Source organism: Hibiscus syriacus, unplaced genomic scaffold (assembly GCF_006381635.1).
Source record: "Hibiscus syriacus cultivar Baekdansim isolate YM2019G1 unplaced genomic scaffold, ASM638163v2 tig00110387_pilon, whole genome shotgun sequence".
Lineage (NCBI taxonomy): Eukaryota > Viridiplantae > Streptophyta > Magnoliopsida > Malvales > Malvaceae > Hibiscus > Hibiscus syriacus.
Genome location: NW_024062717.1, coordinates 887117 through 902126, shown reverse-complemented (window position 1 = coordinate 902126; position 15010 = coordinate 887117). Strand labels below are relative to the sequence as shown.

General features: G+C 34.4%; 1 protein-coding gene, 1 long non-coding RNA gene and 1 pseudogene across 2 annotated transcripts; 1 reads left to right on the top strand and 2 right to left on the bottom strand.

Moving 5' to 3' along the window:
* Window positions 1-1579: 1579 nt before the first annotated feature.
* Window positions 1580-2125, bottom strand: LOC120122360 (RING-H2 finger protein ATL78-like). The gene has a single exon (XM_039141492.1). It carries the CDS (start codon window positions 2123-2125, stop codon window positions 1580-1582), a length of 546 nt encoding a protein of 181 aa, XP_038997423.1.
* Window positions 2126-4260: 2135 nt separating this feature from the next.
* Window positions 4261-6654, bottom strand: LOC120122359 (annotated as a pseudogene).
* Window positions 6655-14572: 7918 nt separating this feature from the next.
* LOC120122707 lies at window positions 14573-14773 on the top strand. Its single transcript, XR_005516107.1, has 2 exons — window positions 14573-14604; window positions 14705-14773. It is a non-coding gene; the product is annotated as an uncharacterized LOC120122707 (long non-coding RNA).
* The last annotated feature ends 237 nt before the right edge of the window (window positions 14774-15010 follow it).

The following is a 15010-nucleotide window of genomic DNA, read 5'->3' as shown; positions in this document are numbered from 1 at the left end:
AAGCAAACAACGTCACCGGAGAAACTATTTTTTAAAGGTAAACTTTGTAGATCTAATGCTATAGGATTGTTTTTGGTAGAAAACAAGGTCAGATCTAGGTTCAGGGGAAAGAGAGCTTTATTTTGGTATAACTTTGTAGATCTACATGATTATTCTATGTTCACAAAGTGAAAAAAAAAAGATAAACTAGTCTTTGTGTTAGCCTATGTTAATGGTCTTTTGACTATGGGGAATGATGGTGATTTAATAGGCGAGCTAAAAACTATTCTTCATCAGAATTTTAAGATGAAGGATCTTGGTTATCTCAAGTAATTTGTCGGTATTGTGATTGTTAGATCAAAGGAAGGCATTGGGTTGAATCAGTGAAAATATGCCTTGAAGATTGTAGTTGATTTAGGTTTAAAGGGAACACGATGTACATAAACCCCACTTGAACAAAATCAGAAGCTCATGATCACGGTTGAATACGATAAAGCAACAAAGGCTTTGACACAAGGTGAAGTCCTTGAAGATGTTGGGATGTATCAACGGTTTATTGGTCGTTTACTTTGTTTAACACAGTCATAAGGTATATGAGGAAAAATAATGACCAAGGCATCTTTTTTGCAATAATACTCAACTAATGTATTTTGTAATTCTGATTGGACATCATGTCCTATGATAAGAAGATCTGTAACAAATTACTGTACCAAGATGGGAGAATTGTTAGTATGTTGAAAGTTAAAGAAATAACATGTTGTGTGAAGATCATCAACAAAATTCGAGTATAAGGGAATGACTTCAATAATAGCCAAGTTCTTGTGGTTGAAAGGTTTGATTAATGAGCAAGGGATTAAACACGATGATCTAGCAATGGTAGTTTTTGATAATCAAGCAGCATTACAGATTGCAGCTAATCTGATTTATCACGAACACAAAAAATATGTATAGATACATTATCATATTATACAAGAAAATATTCAAAAGAATTTTATAAGGATTCATTATGATCAACAAACCGATATACTGAACCAAAGATCTTAAAGTTAGCATAAACATTTGTTATTCAAGTTGGGGGTAAAAGATGTATATCACCCACCAATTTAAGAAGTGTTAAGAAATAGTTAATTAGTTATATTTGTTAAGAGCGGTTAGATAATGGTTTTAAATTAGTTGTAAAGTTATATATAAAGGTGCAATTGAGTTTCACTGTGATCTAGTTTTTTTTTTCAGAATGATAAATTAGTTAGATAATGTTAACTTTTGACATGTGATTTTCATTTTGTAGTTGTAGGGGATGTTTTGTAGCCCTTTTAGTGGATATTCTTAATAAGTTATTTTTATTATCGGAGACAAAAACAATTGTTTCTAGGTATCACCGTTCACTTCAGTTATACCAGAGTTAACATTAATACTTATTTCTTTTGCTTTAGTTGCTATTGCTAGATATTGTTTCATGACACTGTAAAGTGCTTCTAAACTATTCATGTAATCATGTTCCTTGACGAACGTGTTCATCGCTTTTCATATTTAATCATTTCTTTTAATAATGTTTTCTCTTTATCACTGCCACATTGCATTTCCCTTGTGCAAACTTAGTTCACTGTTCCACTGGCTTCATGCTTTCCATATCAATATTGTTCGTTTCAGTCGGGCAGTGCCTGCATGTAGGGCACGAAGAATGTGAACCAAGCCATGTATCGATACAACTAGTATGAAATCCGTGGTTGCACTCTGGCAAAATACGGAGACCCTCCCCGGCGGTGAACTCCGACAAGCATGTAACACAAGCGGTGCCGAGGTCAGGCCGTTTCGGTTCGGTTGCGTATTTTACGACCGGGAAGGAATTTAAGACTTTCTGCTTAACTCCTCTATTGGCTAACTTGGGCTCAGCAGCAGCTGAAACTGAGCCTCTAGTTCCACACTTGACCATGCACAACAACCCTGAAGCGGAAATGATGGTGCAAACGAGGGCTAGGAGGAGAACAATGGCTGCATTTGTATGGATGATGTCATTGATGGAATAACTGTGCCCTTGAGCTGGGGAAATTGCCGGGTAAAGAGAGGAGTGTAAAATAAATTTTCTTGAATGGAAGCTTTGAAGCAACTCCTGGGAGAAATGGGTGGATGTTACTGAAGTTGCCATATATAGTTTCCAAGTGTTTTTCTGGTTCAAATGGCTCAGGAGTTGGTTCCATTGAAGGATTTTATACATAAAAAAAAAGTAAACTCCAAGGTTTTATTCAACAAGTTTCATCCCCCACTATGCCTTGTGTAGCTCAACGTATAATCTTTTTTAATATTGCTGAAAGGTCAATTTATCTTTTCAGCAGCCAGAAAAGTAGCCATTGCTGCTTTCCATGGAAAATCTAGTTACTGGCCGGTATTCATGTTATCCCAATTTTCAAAGTAGAGTAAGTATTAACAACAGAGATTGATTAAGTGGTAAGTAGTTTAATATCACTTAAGTAAAATCTTAAATTCGAGTCTTTATGTGTGTATAAAATATCTGATGTGAGACTTATCCACTAAAATTAAATATATAACATTGGTCGATCCGAATTGTCCAATCATGAAACATGCAGCATGTTAGACCCTCTCTTCTTTCTTTTCTTAATTATATTGTTTTGTTCGAACATATCATCCCTTGATAAGCTGAAAGTGGAAGGCAATCAGGAAAAGGTAACAAAAAGCAATACTAATAAAATGTTAAACTTTATGATGAGATGGTTCAAGTGGTAAATAATTTATTATTTTTTAAATAAATTTTAAGTTGTATGTAAAAAATCTTTATCCGGAAACTCACCTATTAAAATTAAGTGTACAACACGGATCAATTCAGATTAATAAAAATAAATTCATACAAAATCTGGAGGGGAAAAAATGCTAATGTCGGATAAAGGGGAAAAAAAAAGCAATGAGATTAAGGTTATGACGAGACTAAACCTTGCATTATTTTATCTTAAATAACTAACCATATCGGGAAGGAAAAGATCACCATCCAATAGATAAGGAAAATGCAGTTTATAGGTAAAGGAAGATGCACTATAGAGGTATTAGTACAAGAACGAGTTTTAGAATACTGTCATAGTATACAAAAATTATTATTATAAATTTTAATTTGAAATTAAAAAACAACAAAATCCACGTAAAAGTAATTATTATTTAAAATAAATCATATTTATTTATTTTCTTAATCTAAATTTAATCTTTTGAATAGTAAAAAACTACCAAATAAGATTAATTTATTATTAACTAATATAGAGGATAGATAATACCCATATCAAAAGTGATATAAATGTATACCACACATTTTGATTAAAATTCAAAACTAAAGAAATGGACAAAAATTTTGAATGTTAAGTTTACATTAAATTCATGGTCCATCTTTTTTTTCATTATATTTTTTAGTAACAAATTTAAAAATTCAGATTAATTAAATTTTTGGGTAAACTATATGACCCCTTATGTTTCCGATCCATCCAATTTTGATTATCGGTTAAAATAAATTTGATGACGCCCTATTCTCATGCATGAGCACAATTAAATCTCTAAAAATTCTTTATACATCTTAATAGATCCGGGATGAATAGAGATCAATCTACCATAAGCTTTACTAAAAATATCCGTTCTTAACTCAAAATTATCATATACATAGATTCGTTTACAAAAATGAAAGAATACATCCTAATTATCAAGGAAATCGGAATTAAAATCATTATCGATACAATCGCATAAGTTCTGAAAATCAATATCAATAGGTTGAAATCTCTTAATCCTCAAAAGGAAATGGAAAGGGCTACAAGTTTTGGTCAGCAAATTTCTGTTCTTTCGGACACTAAAATGAGCGTTCTTAGCTCTTAATACACCAAAATGAGAGAATAAATAGGTGTTCAATATCAAATGATTAAGAGTTATCTTTGAACAAATATTGCCTTATACTTATCTCAGATTAATAAAAAAAACCAAGGGTCGATAAATTAAACGGGTTGGATAAAATGAAACGATCTGGATAAAAATGAAATATCACAATTTTTAAAAGAAAAAATGTAGTAAAAATCGACTATTACACATATATTATTGAGTAATAATAAATTAACTGAAAGAAGACAACTCGAATACAATTACCACAGCTACAAACCACGGGCGACGTACACTGCACAAAGAATTTTACAGATTTATTGACAAATAAAAGAAAACACAAACATGATGCAATCCTTACATACATTCAATGTCTGCAAGAGCAGTTTGAGTGAGATGATTGATGTCTGGGCCATCACATCACATGGAGGAAGAATCTGGACATGGAGGAATACATATATCAGTAATCCCTTCCAGCATCATAGCTACAGTATTTATTGAAGGACGAAGAGCTGGTTCGTCTTGAATGCACCAGAGTGCCACCATCACCATTCTTTCCAAGCTTTCCTTGTCCACTTGTTCATCACCCACAAGCTTATCCACCTATCTTTCAACCAAGCATCTATACACCAGTCTCGACAGAATGATCTCCTCTGGTTTTGACACATTGGTGTCCAAGTTTCGTCGGCAAAACACCGTTTCCAGTAGCACGATTCCGAAACTGTAAATGTCGGCCTTCACCGAGATCGGAGTGTTTCTATTCCATTCTGGTGCCATGTACCCTCTAGTTCCCCTCACTACTGTGAATGTCCTTGTATGATCTCCCATCAACAGTTTTGCCAGCCCGAAGTCTGAAATTTTAGCTCTCCATGAATCATCCATCAATATGTTTTGCGGCTTTATATCACAGTGAATGATTGGTGTCTCACATTCCTCATGTAAGTAGAGGAGTCCTCTAGCAACATCTAGGGCTACTCTCCTTCTTTCATTCCAAGATGGGCGCCTTGTTGACTTGAAAAGTAGGTCTGCAAGGGACCCATTGCCCTTGTACTCATACACCAAAAGCCTCTTGGAATCCTCGACACAGTATCCCAATAGTCGAACTAAATTTCAGTGGTGAGCTCTACCGATTGCTCTTGTTTCTGCTTGGAACTCTTTTTCACCTTCTTCCACTAACTTCTCCAGTCTCTTCACGGCGATCGGCTTTCTTCCTCGGTCTAGAGTTCCTTTGTAGACTGCTCCAAACGATCCCTTACCCAACTCTTGTTTAGATCCATTTGTGGCTCTCTTGAGTTCCTTGTATGAAAACGACGTCAACATAAGCTCTCTGGTTAGGCCCAAATCTCCCATTTCCAGCAGCCTTTTGTATCTTAGAACTCGAAATTTATAGATGAATACACCAGAGGCTGTAAGAAAAGCACATGAACATGCAACGAGAATGGAAGATAAAACAAGAATCTGCACGACCGAAATTTCCCGTTTGATTAGGAACTTTAAATCAGGGGAAGCAGTGTCGTTATTTGCTTCAAGGCTTATGATTCCCACCTTCAATAAAACAGTGGTATTCATTTGAGCATCGATATCTCGTAGCAAATACCTGAGTGGAAGCTTTTGTTTCTTGCAAACTCCATCGAACTGCGCTGCCTCGCAATTGCAGTCTTCCAGACATGTTCTGATGCAGGCATCCTTGCTCAATCGCTCTTTACTGTAAAATCTACCCGAAGTCCATTCTATACCTTGCATTGAGGTGATGTTATAAAGGGGTATATTGGCCTTCCCTCCTTTGCAGTGTGCTTCCGAATAATTTCTCTTGCAGCCGATTGTGTTCTGATTAGGATCGATAAAATCAGTCCCGGGAAGGCATGCACAGTAAGGCCGGTTATCATTGAAGGTACAATAGCTGTTGAAACCGCAAAAGCCTTTGATTTTACAGGAATTTACCAACGCACGCAACATTGCGTAAGTTTGGAATCCACCATTTGGCTCAAACACATGAGCATATAACCGGAAATTCCCATCAACATCAAGGCTTGCTCTGTAAACAATACTCTTGTTGTTGTTGCTGCTGCTCTCGGTGAAGTCACTGTAGCTCTCCTCTTGATAAGATAATTGAATTGTTCTGTAGACGGACGAATCAACGTTGTTGATGAGTTGTACGACGCCTGTCGAGTTAAGGCGAAGCGACGAATTCGTCTTAAAAGTACCTGTGCTCCAGTAGGCAGTTGTAGGAGAATCTTCGGATTCTAGTGGGTATAGAACAAGATTCCCATCGTTTTGCATACTGAGATGATACCTTCCAGCTGAGGGATCATTTTCTGATAAACTGGAGATCAACTGACTATTAGTTAGTAGACTCTGACCACCTAGAATGGTATCAGTAGGATGCTGGAAACTCTCCCAAATGATATGATTATCTTTGTTGTAGATAACGAAATTGCCTGAATCTAGCATGGAGGCAGAGTAGGCATCCGAGTGGTTTCCATTAGCAATAAACATCTTCTCTCCGCTCTCATCCGTCGAAAGAATCACTCCTTTCTCATTTAACTTCAGAGTAGCATCTGAAGTGAAAGGCGGATCGTCACGGTTTGCTGTCCATATAACTTTGTTAGCCTTCTTTCCATTGCCGTCCAACCAAACTCCAACATAAAGGCCATAGCCTCGATTGTAAAAACCGAACGCAAAGCGACGAGAAGGCGAAGTCCATGATGTTGTTTGAGTGGCCGAGGAAAGCGAAGCTCCCAACGGAATGATGCAGCTTGACTGCCGCACACACAGAGAAGAAAAGAGCAAAAGAAGAGCCGACACCAAGGACATGGGAAATAATCTGTGTGTCTCTTCTAATTTGGAACTGTTCCAAATAGATGGCTGAGGTCTCAAATAAGAGTTTTCTATGGAAAAAGATTGGAAAAATAATGACCAAGGCATCTTTTTTGCAACAAGACTCAAATAAATGTATTTTATAATTCTGATTGGACATCATGTCCTATGATAAGAAGATCTATAATAAATTACTGTACCAAGATGGGAGAATTGTTAGTATGTTGAAAGTTAAAGAAATAGCATGTTGTGTGAAGATCATCAACAGAATGAGTATAAGGGAATGACTTCAACAATAGCCAAGTTCTTGTGGTTGAAAGGATTGATTAATGAGCTAGGGATTAAACACGATGATCTAACAATGGTATTTTCTGATAATCAAGCAACATTATAGATTATAGCTAATCTAATTTATCACGAACATAAAAAATATGTAGAGATACATTATCATATTATACGAGAAAATATTCAAAAAGATTTTGTAAGAATTCATTATGATCAACAAACCGATATATTAAACCAAGATCTTAAAGTTAGTTAGCATAAATATTTGTTAATCAAGTTGAGGGTAAAAGATGTATATCACCCACCAATTTAAGAAGTGTTAAGAAATAGATTATAGTTGTATTTGTTAGGAGTTGTTAGATAATGGTTAAATTAGTTGTAAAGTTATATATAAAGGTGCAATTGAGTTTCATTGGTGATCTAGTTTTTTTTCAGTATGATAAATTAGTTAGATAATGTAAACTTTTGTCATGTGATTTTCATTTTGTAGTTATCGGGGATGTTTTGTAGCCCTTTTAGTGGATACTCTTACTTATTCCTTTTGCTTTAGTTGCTGTTGCTAGATACTGTTTCATGACACTGTAAAGTGGTTCTAAACTATTCATGTAATTATGTTCCTTGACGAACGTGTTCATCGCTTTTCATATTTAATCATTTCTTTTAATATTATACGAATAAAAAATAAATATTTAAGTAGTATCTTTCCACTTATAATTTTTTCTATAAACTTAAGTTTATAGTTTGAGCGTGATGTTTGTTTAAATATACCTTTTGTAACACACTCAATCCAGTTTAAATGAAAATGTCACTAAATTTAGTCGAAACCAAACAAGAAATGGAATCATGAACATGTTGAGTGGAACTGGTCCAAATAGATGGCTGAGGTCTCAAATAAGAGTTTTTTATGGAAAAAAGATTGGAAACTCCTCTGAGTTTACTGTATATTAAGTCCTTTTTACTGTTTCCAATTAATTCGTAGGACCAACAAACGTGGAAATATTTACCTGCTAAGTTCTTGCGCACTGCACACTCAGTTATTGCTGGTCTACTCACTCAATTATTGAACCAATTATTTATAGCCTAAAATAATTTAATTATTTACATAAATATTATAAAATTATAACAATTTGAATGGTGATTTTCCCGATAAATCACCATTTTTTTCTTTAATTTTCTGTTATATACCGTTCAAATTATATTTTTCGATCTAACACCTTTTTGCAGAAATGCACTCTGTCGTCACGTGGGGTAAGACGCGCCCCCTGCAACGCACCTTATATTGAGTTGGACACACGTGGCTAAAGCGCGGCCCCTGGGGCGCGCCTTACACCATGCAGGGCTATAGCACGGTGCAGGGCCGCGCTTTAACTTTAATTCTGACACGCGTCAGAAAGGCGCGCCCTCTGTAGCGCGCTTTAGGTTTAATTACCCAACTATCTAGACCGTTCACACCCCTATCCCTCCCTATAAATACCCCCTTTCTCAATCACTTTCATTACACCAAATTCTCTCAACTTCTCTCAAATACCCTTAGATTATCTTATAATTGTTTAAGGTATATTTTATTATATTTAATATTTTATTTGTAATTTATTTAAGTATTTAAATTTTTTAATATATTATTTAATTAATTTTTTGCAGATATTTTTTTGTAATTTTTTTATTTATCATTAAATACTTACTTTATTTTGTTAATTTGATTGGATTTTTTTATAATTTATTTTGTCAAATTTTTTGTTAATATATTTTGATAATTTTGTTTATTACCATTTAATATTAGTTATTGTAATTTGGTTATTATTTACCAATTAATACTTATTTTAAGTTTGTTGTATTTAGAATTATATTCAAATACCAAATTATTATTAATTTATTAGTTTGATAAAATTAAATAATTTTATTCGATAACTTTCTTAAGTTTGTCACTTATTACCTCTTTTATTATAATCACATATAACGCCAACGTCCAATCTTGTTATCTTGTATCATTTTTTTAATCTTCATCAGCGGTTATTGAATGACATTAACTTTATGTAAATGCAAATTAAAGTACAAGAATTATTATTTGATAAACAACTACATTAGTTCCTCATCAATTGTTACTTGATGGCAACAACAGTGGACATGTTCTCATAGTGTGTCCAGAGTTTCTACAATGCCCACATTTTTTGGCTTGTCTTCTGGTTTCTCGAATATCCATATCACAATGCGAGTGGATTTTGGACGACCACGCTCCCTCAATAAACTCAGATTTGGTACAATCAGAACCCAATTATGAACCTCATCAGGGTCTTTGTCATTACCTATGGGGGGAACTCAAATTCGTATACCTTAAAAACTTCTGATAGTAGGTATACGGGATCCACAAAATGGTTATAGTCTTGACGGGTATACGAGCAAGATGCTATCATATGAGAGCATAAATACTTAAGAGCTTGAAAAAACCCGCAGTCGCACGTTCTATCCCGTAGATTTACTCTTAACGACACAACTTCAATCCCTTGAAGAGGTCTTGGTAACTCTGTGACACGAAACAATGCATGTGTTCTATAGAAGCTTGTTACAGACATTCCATTTGATGCATCAATTTTTTTTGTAGATCTACAACTAATCTAGGGTGATAGACATGACCGCATTGCATCTAGGTTTGAGCTTGTCCCCCGAGCTTCGTAAAAAGTGCCCCAAACGAAAATATGTAGTTTTAACCAAAGCCGCTACAGGTAAGTGACGTGCACCCTTGAAGGTAGAATTGATTGCCTCAGCCAAGTTGGTCGTCATGTGTCCATATCGATATCCACCATCATATGCTTTTGTCCACATTTCTTTATCGATGAGGCTGATGTAATCGTATTTTTCCTCGTTCTTCGCTCGTAAATCTTGAAGCATTGATTCAAATGTTTGAGGAAGTAGTTCGTAACCTGATCAAAAAATGTAGAACTTACTAACTTTGTTTATTTGCAAAATGAAAATGATCGAAAGAAAACAAACTACACCAGTTTCACTTACTCATGCGCACAAGTAATTGATGCTCATCATTCTTCTTGTACCTTCCATGGTAGTTCGCATCAATGCGTCGGATACAATACCTATGTTGGACAAAGGGTGGTTTCCACATTGGACCCAAAGACTCCATTACTGCTTTGATCTCAGTTCCATGATCTGAAATGACACATATTTTTTCCCTCATGATAACATGTGAACGTAAGTTTCGGAGGAGAAAAGCCCAAGAATATGTATATTCTCCTTCAACAAGAGCAAAAGCAACTGGAAGAAACTTGCGATTACCATCTTGGACAACTGCCAATAATAAAACTTGCTTGTATTTTCCATACAAGAAAGTCTCGTCGATCTGGACCACATGCTTGCAGTATTTGACAGCATTAACGTACTGTAGGTAAGTCCAAAAAACCCGGTAGAATTGACATCGATCGTGAAGAACTCGATCATTATGGTATGCATAGGAGGTTTCGAAGTCCACAATTATCCCAAGATTCAACCTCTGCACCAGCCTAAACCAACTTAGAATTTCGTTGTAAGATGCATCCTATTCTCCATGAAGTTTGAGAATGACATTTTGTTTTACCAACCAAGCTTTTTTATAGGAGACAGTGTACCCATACTGCAATTGTATAGCTAAAATCAACACAACAACATCTATATGGAGCTTGCTTTAACCATGGGTATGACGGCTTGGCAGATCACTTCAGAGTCCAAGTTGGGATGATCTTGGTTGATCCCTCCAGCTCAACATGTGTGAGGACCGTTGTATACTGTTAGTTCATATCTATTATTTTTCCTATTCCTTTTCGATACGCGAACCGTCCAATTGCATCCGTTTTCGCATTGGGCACAATGACATACATATTTTTCTATCGTGGAGCGGTCAACTCTGGATTGAAATGAATTACGGATATTGTGATTTTTTTATAGCCATCATCTCTTCTTCCTTGCTTGAAAACTCCGTGCCTAAAGATAACTCACCATTATTTATTGATGAGTAACATCCATAGTCACCGAGATGAGGCATATCCGCAAATTCTGACCCGTACGTTGCACCATAATCAGCTTTATACATTTGTGCTGAAGGGTCAATTTGTTCCATATTTGTGGGAACTTCTTCTACATCATCATCAGAGTTGAATTGTGGTGATTATGGGTGAATGAATAGTAGTCCAGTCTCAACGCCATCCGAACCAGGCTCACGAAGCGGTTTTTCTGGTGGAGATGATGGTTCCTCCATGCTCTCCACATTTAGGTCGAAGAACCTACTACTTGCACGCCTTCCCTTGAACTAGAAGGCATATCGACATTGAGATCGAAAAACTCGCAGTCGAATGCCTTCCCCTTGAGCTTGAAGTCATTGTGTCAAATGAAAACTCCACAGATTGTTGCATTGATGGCATCTCTATATTAAGGTCAAAGAAATTTACAGATGAATGTCTTCCCCTTGAACTGGACGCGATGTTGCCATACGGATTATTCGTGGACCCACCTCGGTACATATCGTAAGGAGTTGTTGATGAATGTCTCCCATTGAAGTTGATGTGACGGCACCATGATGCGGATTTCTCATTATGACATAAAAATCATTACACATTACTGTAGTCGGGTTGTCAACTTAATCAACATATAGTGGGAGCTTAATGACTGACCCCGACTATCACGCACTTGAACAAACTTTGCATACATCTCAATATCGCCATCTGAATAATTACTTTGAGAATCAACCATCATTTCAACATCATCATTATTCAATAGTTCGAACGTTGTATAAGTTAATGGCAACAATGATGTTGGAAATCTGTACTGCAATGACGACATTCTTCTACTACTTCCAACATGAACCTTCCTCGAAATATTCGTTATCAACTCCTCAAGAGTTATGTTTCTCTTGAATGCTATTTTAACACGCTTATTTGATACGAAAACAACGGAGGTTTCATCATCTCGAATTTCTCCATCATAATAAATAATAGCTTAAAGTCGCGCCATTCTTAGAGTTTAAAAGTACGACAATATTATATCTGCAAAAAAATAACTGAAACAAACCTAATTAAATAAATAATATATGAATGCAAATATAACACAATAAAATTTTTACACATAAACGTAAATAATTTAAATAATATAATTTTATATTATTACCTGCACCGCAAAAATAACAAAAAAAAACCAACAAATGATAACAAAATCAAAAGAAGAATGATTGAAAACTTATCCATAAATAGTCCTATTCAAATTTGGAAAAAGATAGTAACAAATGAAGTTTTTCACGAAATAAATTTTTTTTAAGACGATTATAAGATAATATTTATTTAAAAAATAATAATGTAAAAAAAAACCATAATAATTTCAAAAAAAAGGCTCCACCGAAACTTGGAACTGGTTGAGGTCTCTAATAAAAGTTTTCTATGGAAAAAGATTGGAAACTGCTCTGAGTTTACTGTATATTAAGTCCTTTTTACTGTTTCCAATTAATTCGTAGGACCAACAAACGTGGAAATATTTACCTGCCAAGTTCTTGCGCACTGCACACTCAGTTATTGCTGGTCTACTCACTCAATTATTGAACCAATTATTTATAGCCTAAAATAATTTAATTATTTACATAAATATTATAAAAGTATAACAATTTAAATAGTGTAATTTTAATAAAAGTTAGAAAAAATTATGCAATTTTCTTATTATTATATAGGGTAAATTATACCATTATCCACCTAACTATTATCTCTTTTCATTTTGACTACCATTTTTAAATTATTTTAAAATATATTTTATTTTTATATTAACTTATTAAATATATTTTATTCTTATCTTAACTAAAAAAATGTGTTTTATTTTTATCTTAACTAAAAATATATTTTAATCTTATCTTAACTTAAAAATATATATTTTATTTTTATCTTAACTTTTAAAAATATATTTTATTTTTATCTTAACTTATTACATATATTATATTATTAATTTAAATTATTAAATATATTCTATTCTTACCTTAAATTATTAAGTATTGTTTATTGTTATTTTAACTTAAAATATATATTTTATTCTTATTTTAATTTAAAAATATATTTTATTTTTATCTTAATTTTAAAATATTATAAGAATAAAAACGCCGCAATAGAGTAGTACTTTAGCGGCGTTTGCAAACACCGCTATAGACTATTACTTTAGTGGCGTTTTTATACAAACGCCGCAATAGAGTAATACTTTAGCGGCATTTTTTACAAACGCCGCTATAGACTTCATCTATAGTGGCGTTGTTTTATAAACGCTGCTATAGACTCTTACTTTAGTGGGTTTTATACAAATGCCGCTATAGACTCTTATTTTAGTGAGGTTTTTATATAAATGCCGCTATAAACTTGTATTTTAGTGACGTTTTTATAAAAACGCCGTTAAAAATTCGTACTTTAGTGGCGTTTTTGTTTATAAACGCCGCGAACGACTCCTACTTTACAAATTTACAGTTTCCCCTTTAACCCTTTTTCATTTTTTAAAACGCCTAGGAAATCTCTTCGACCGCTAATTTCAAAACCCTAATCTCCTCCCAAAAGTGAAAAAAAAATTCAAATATTCCCCTTTTACTCCATGACTCTAAACAACAAACACAAATCCCTTTAGATTGGCATTGACAATCGACAAGCTGAACCGGAGCTCGACTCCGAAGAAGATTTGGAGGAGTTGGAATCCGATGTCAATAAAATGGTGGAGAAGATTCTAGAGTACATACCCACTATCCCATATCAACTCAAAGCCACTCTAGCTTTAGTTCTCTCTTCTCAAAGACCCAACTTTCCCGATGTCAGATCGGAGCTTGGATCATCCGGTGAGCTTAATCCAGGTAAGAAATACCTGAAATCATCAAATCCCATATCTTCAAAAATCCATAGTCATTTCTTCGCCGATTCCTCCTCTCTCCTTCGTTTCATTTTGTTTCATTTTTTTTCAATTCTTTGTTTGGCTTTGGCATCGGAAGGAAAACATCATAAGAAAACACTGGGAAGAGTGTTTTCGTGTGTGTGAGAGATAAAAAACCCTAAGTTCTCTCTGCCCAGACTGTGTGTTTATTTCGAAGCCTCCCTGCTTCATCGGAGACTTGTTTGAGGTATATCAATCTCCACTTCAAGTTCGTCTGTTCCTTTTTCATCTGTTTTAGTTTCAAATCTATGGTTTTTTTTCATGTAATTCAGTGGGATTTTGTTGTGTTTTGGTTTTCAGCTTTGAAAAAAAAATTAGTTTCGCTTTATTTTCTTCAGCATAGCATTGTGTAATCCATTGATTCGCTCCATGAAAGTATTTGTTTATAGATAATTTATATAGATATTCGAATTTCATTTTGCACTTGAGAATCAGTTAAATTAATTTAATAACTGACTGCATATATTTCATTATTTGAATGTAAATTACGACAATTTAGTTACGTCGTTTTTAGCAAAGAAGATTTAAAAAGCTGAATTATTAAAGCAAGGTCGTTGAACTTTCCTTGGATATTGTAATTAATTTGTGCTGGATTTAGGTTCGGACTATCTTCATTACGGGTCTTCCTGAAGATGTCAAAGAGAGAGAGTTGCAGAATTTACTGAGATGGCTTCCAGGTTATGAAGCTTCGCAAGTGAACTACAAGGGAGATTTGCAGTTGCTGCTAAGGATGCCCTTCAAGTATTATAGATTTATTTAATTGGCATTTTTTATTTTACTAATCTGAGGTATCTCACTCTTTTTCAAAGCAGTGATTGGGTTTGATTCGGATGTGTGCTAGGAAATGGTTTTTGATGCCGAGTCAAAGTCCCTTTTGCACATAGAGATGGCAAAGAAAAATCTATTTGTTAAAAGAGGTAAGTTGTTATTTTAACACTTTGTTTAATGCCAGAGTGAAAAATACTTTACATTGTTATTAAGAAATGCACGGATAGATAGTGTGTTAAACTGGATAAATTAATGCATTACGCATAATCTGGTTAGAAATGATCATGATGTTTGAAAGGCGATTAGATGATGGTTCTAAGTACACAATAGCCCTGTGAAAGGAAATATTTAGGAAGAGCTAGAGTTTGGTTGAATGTGG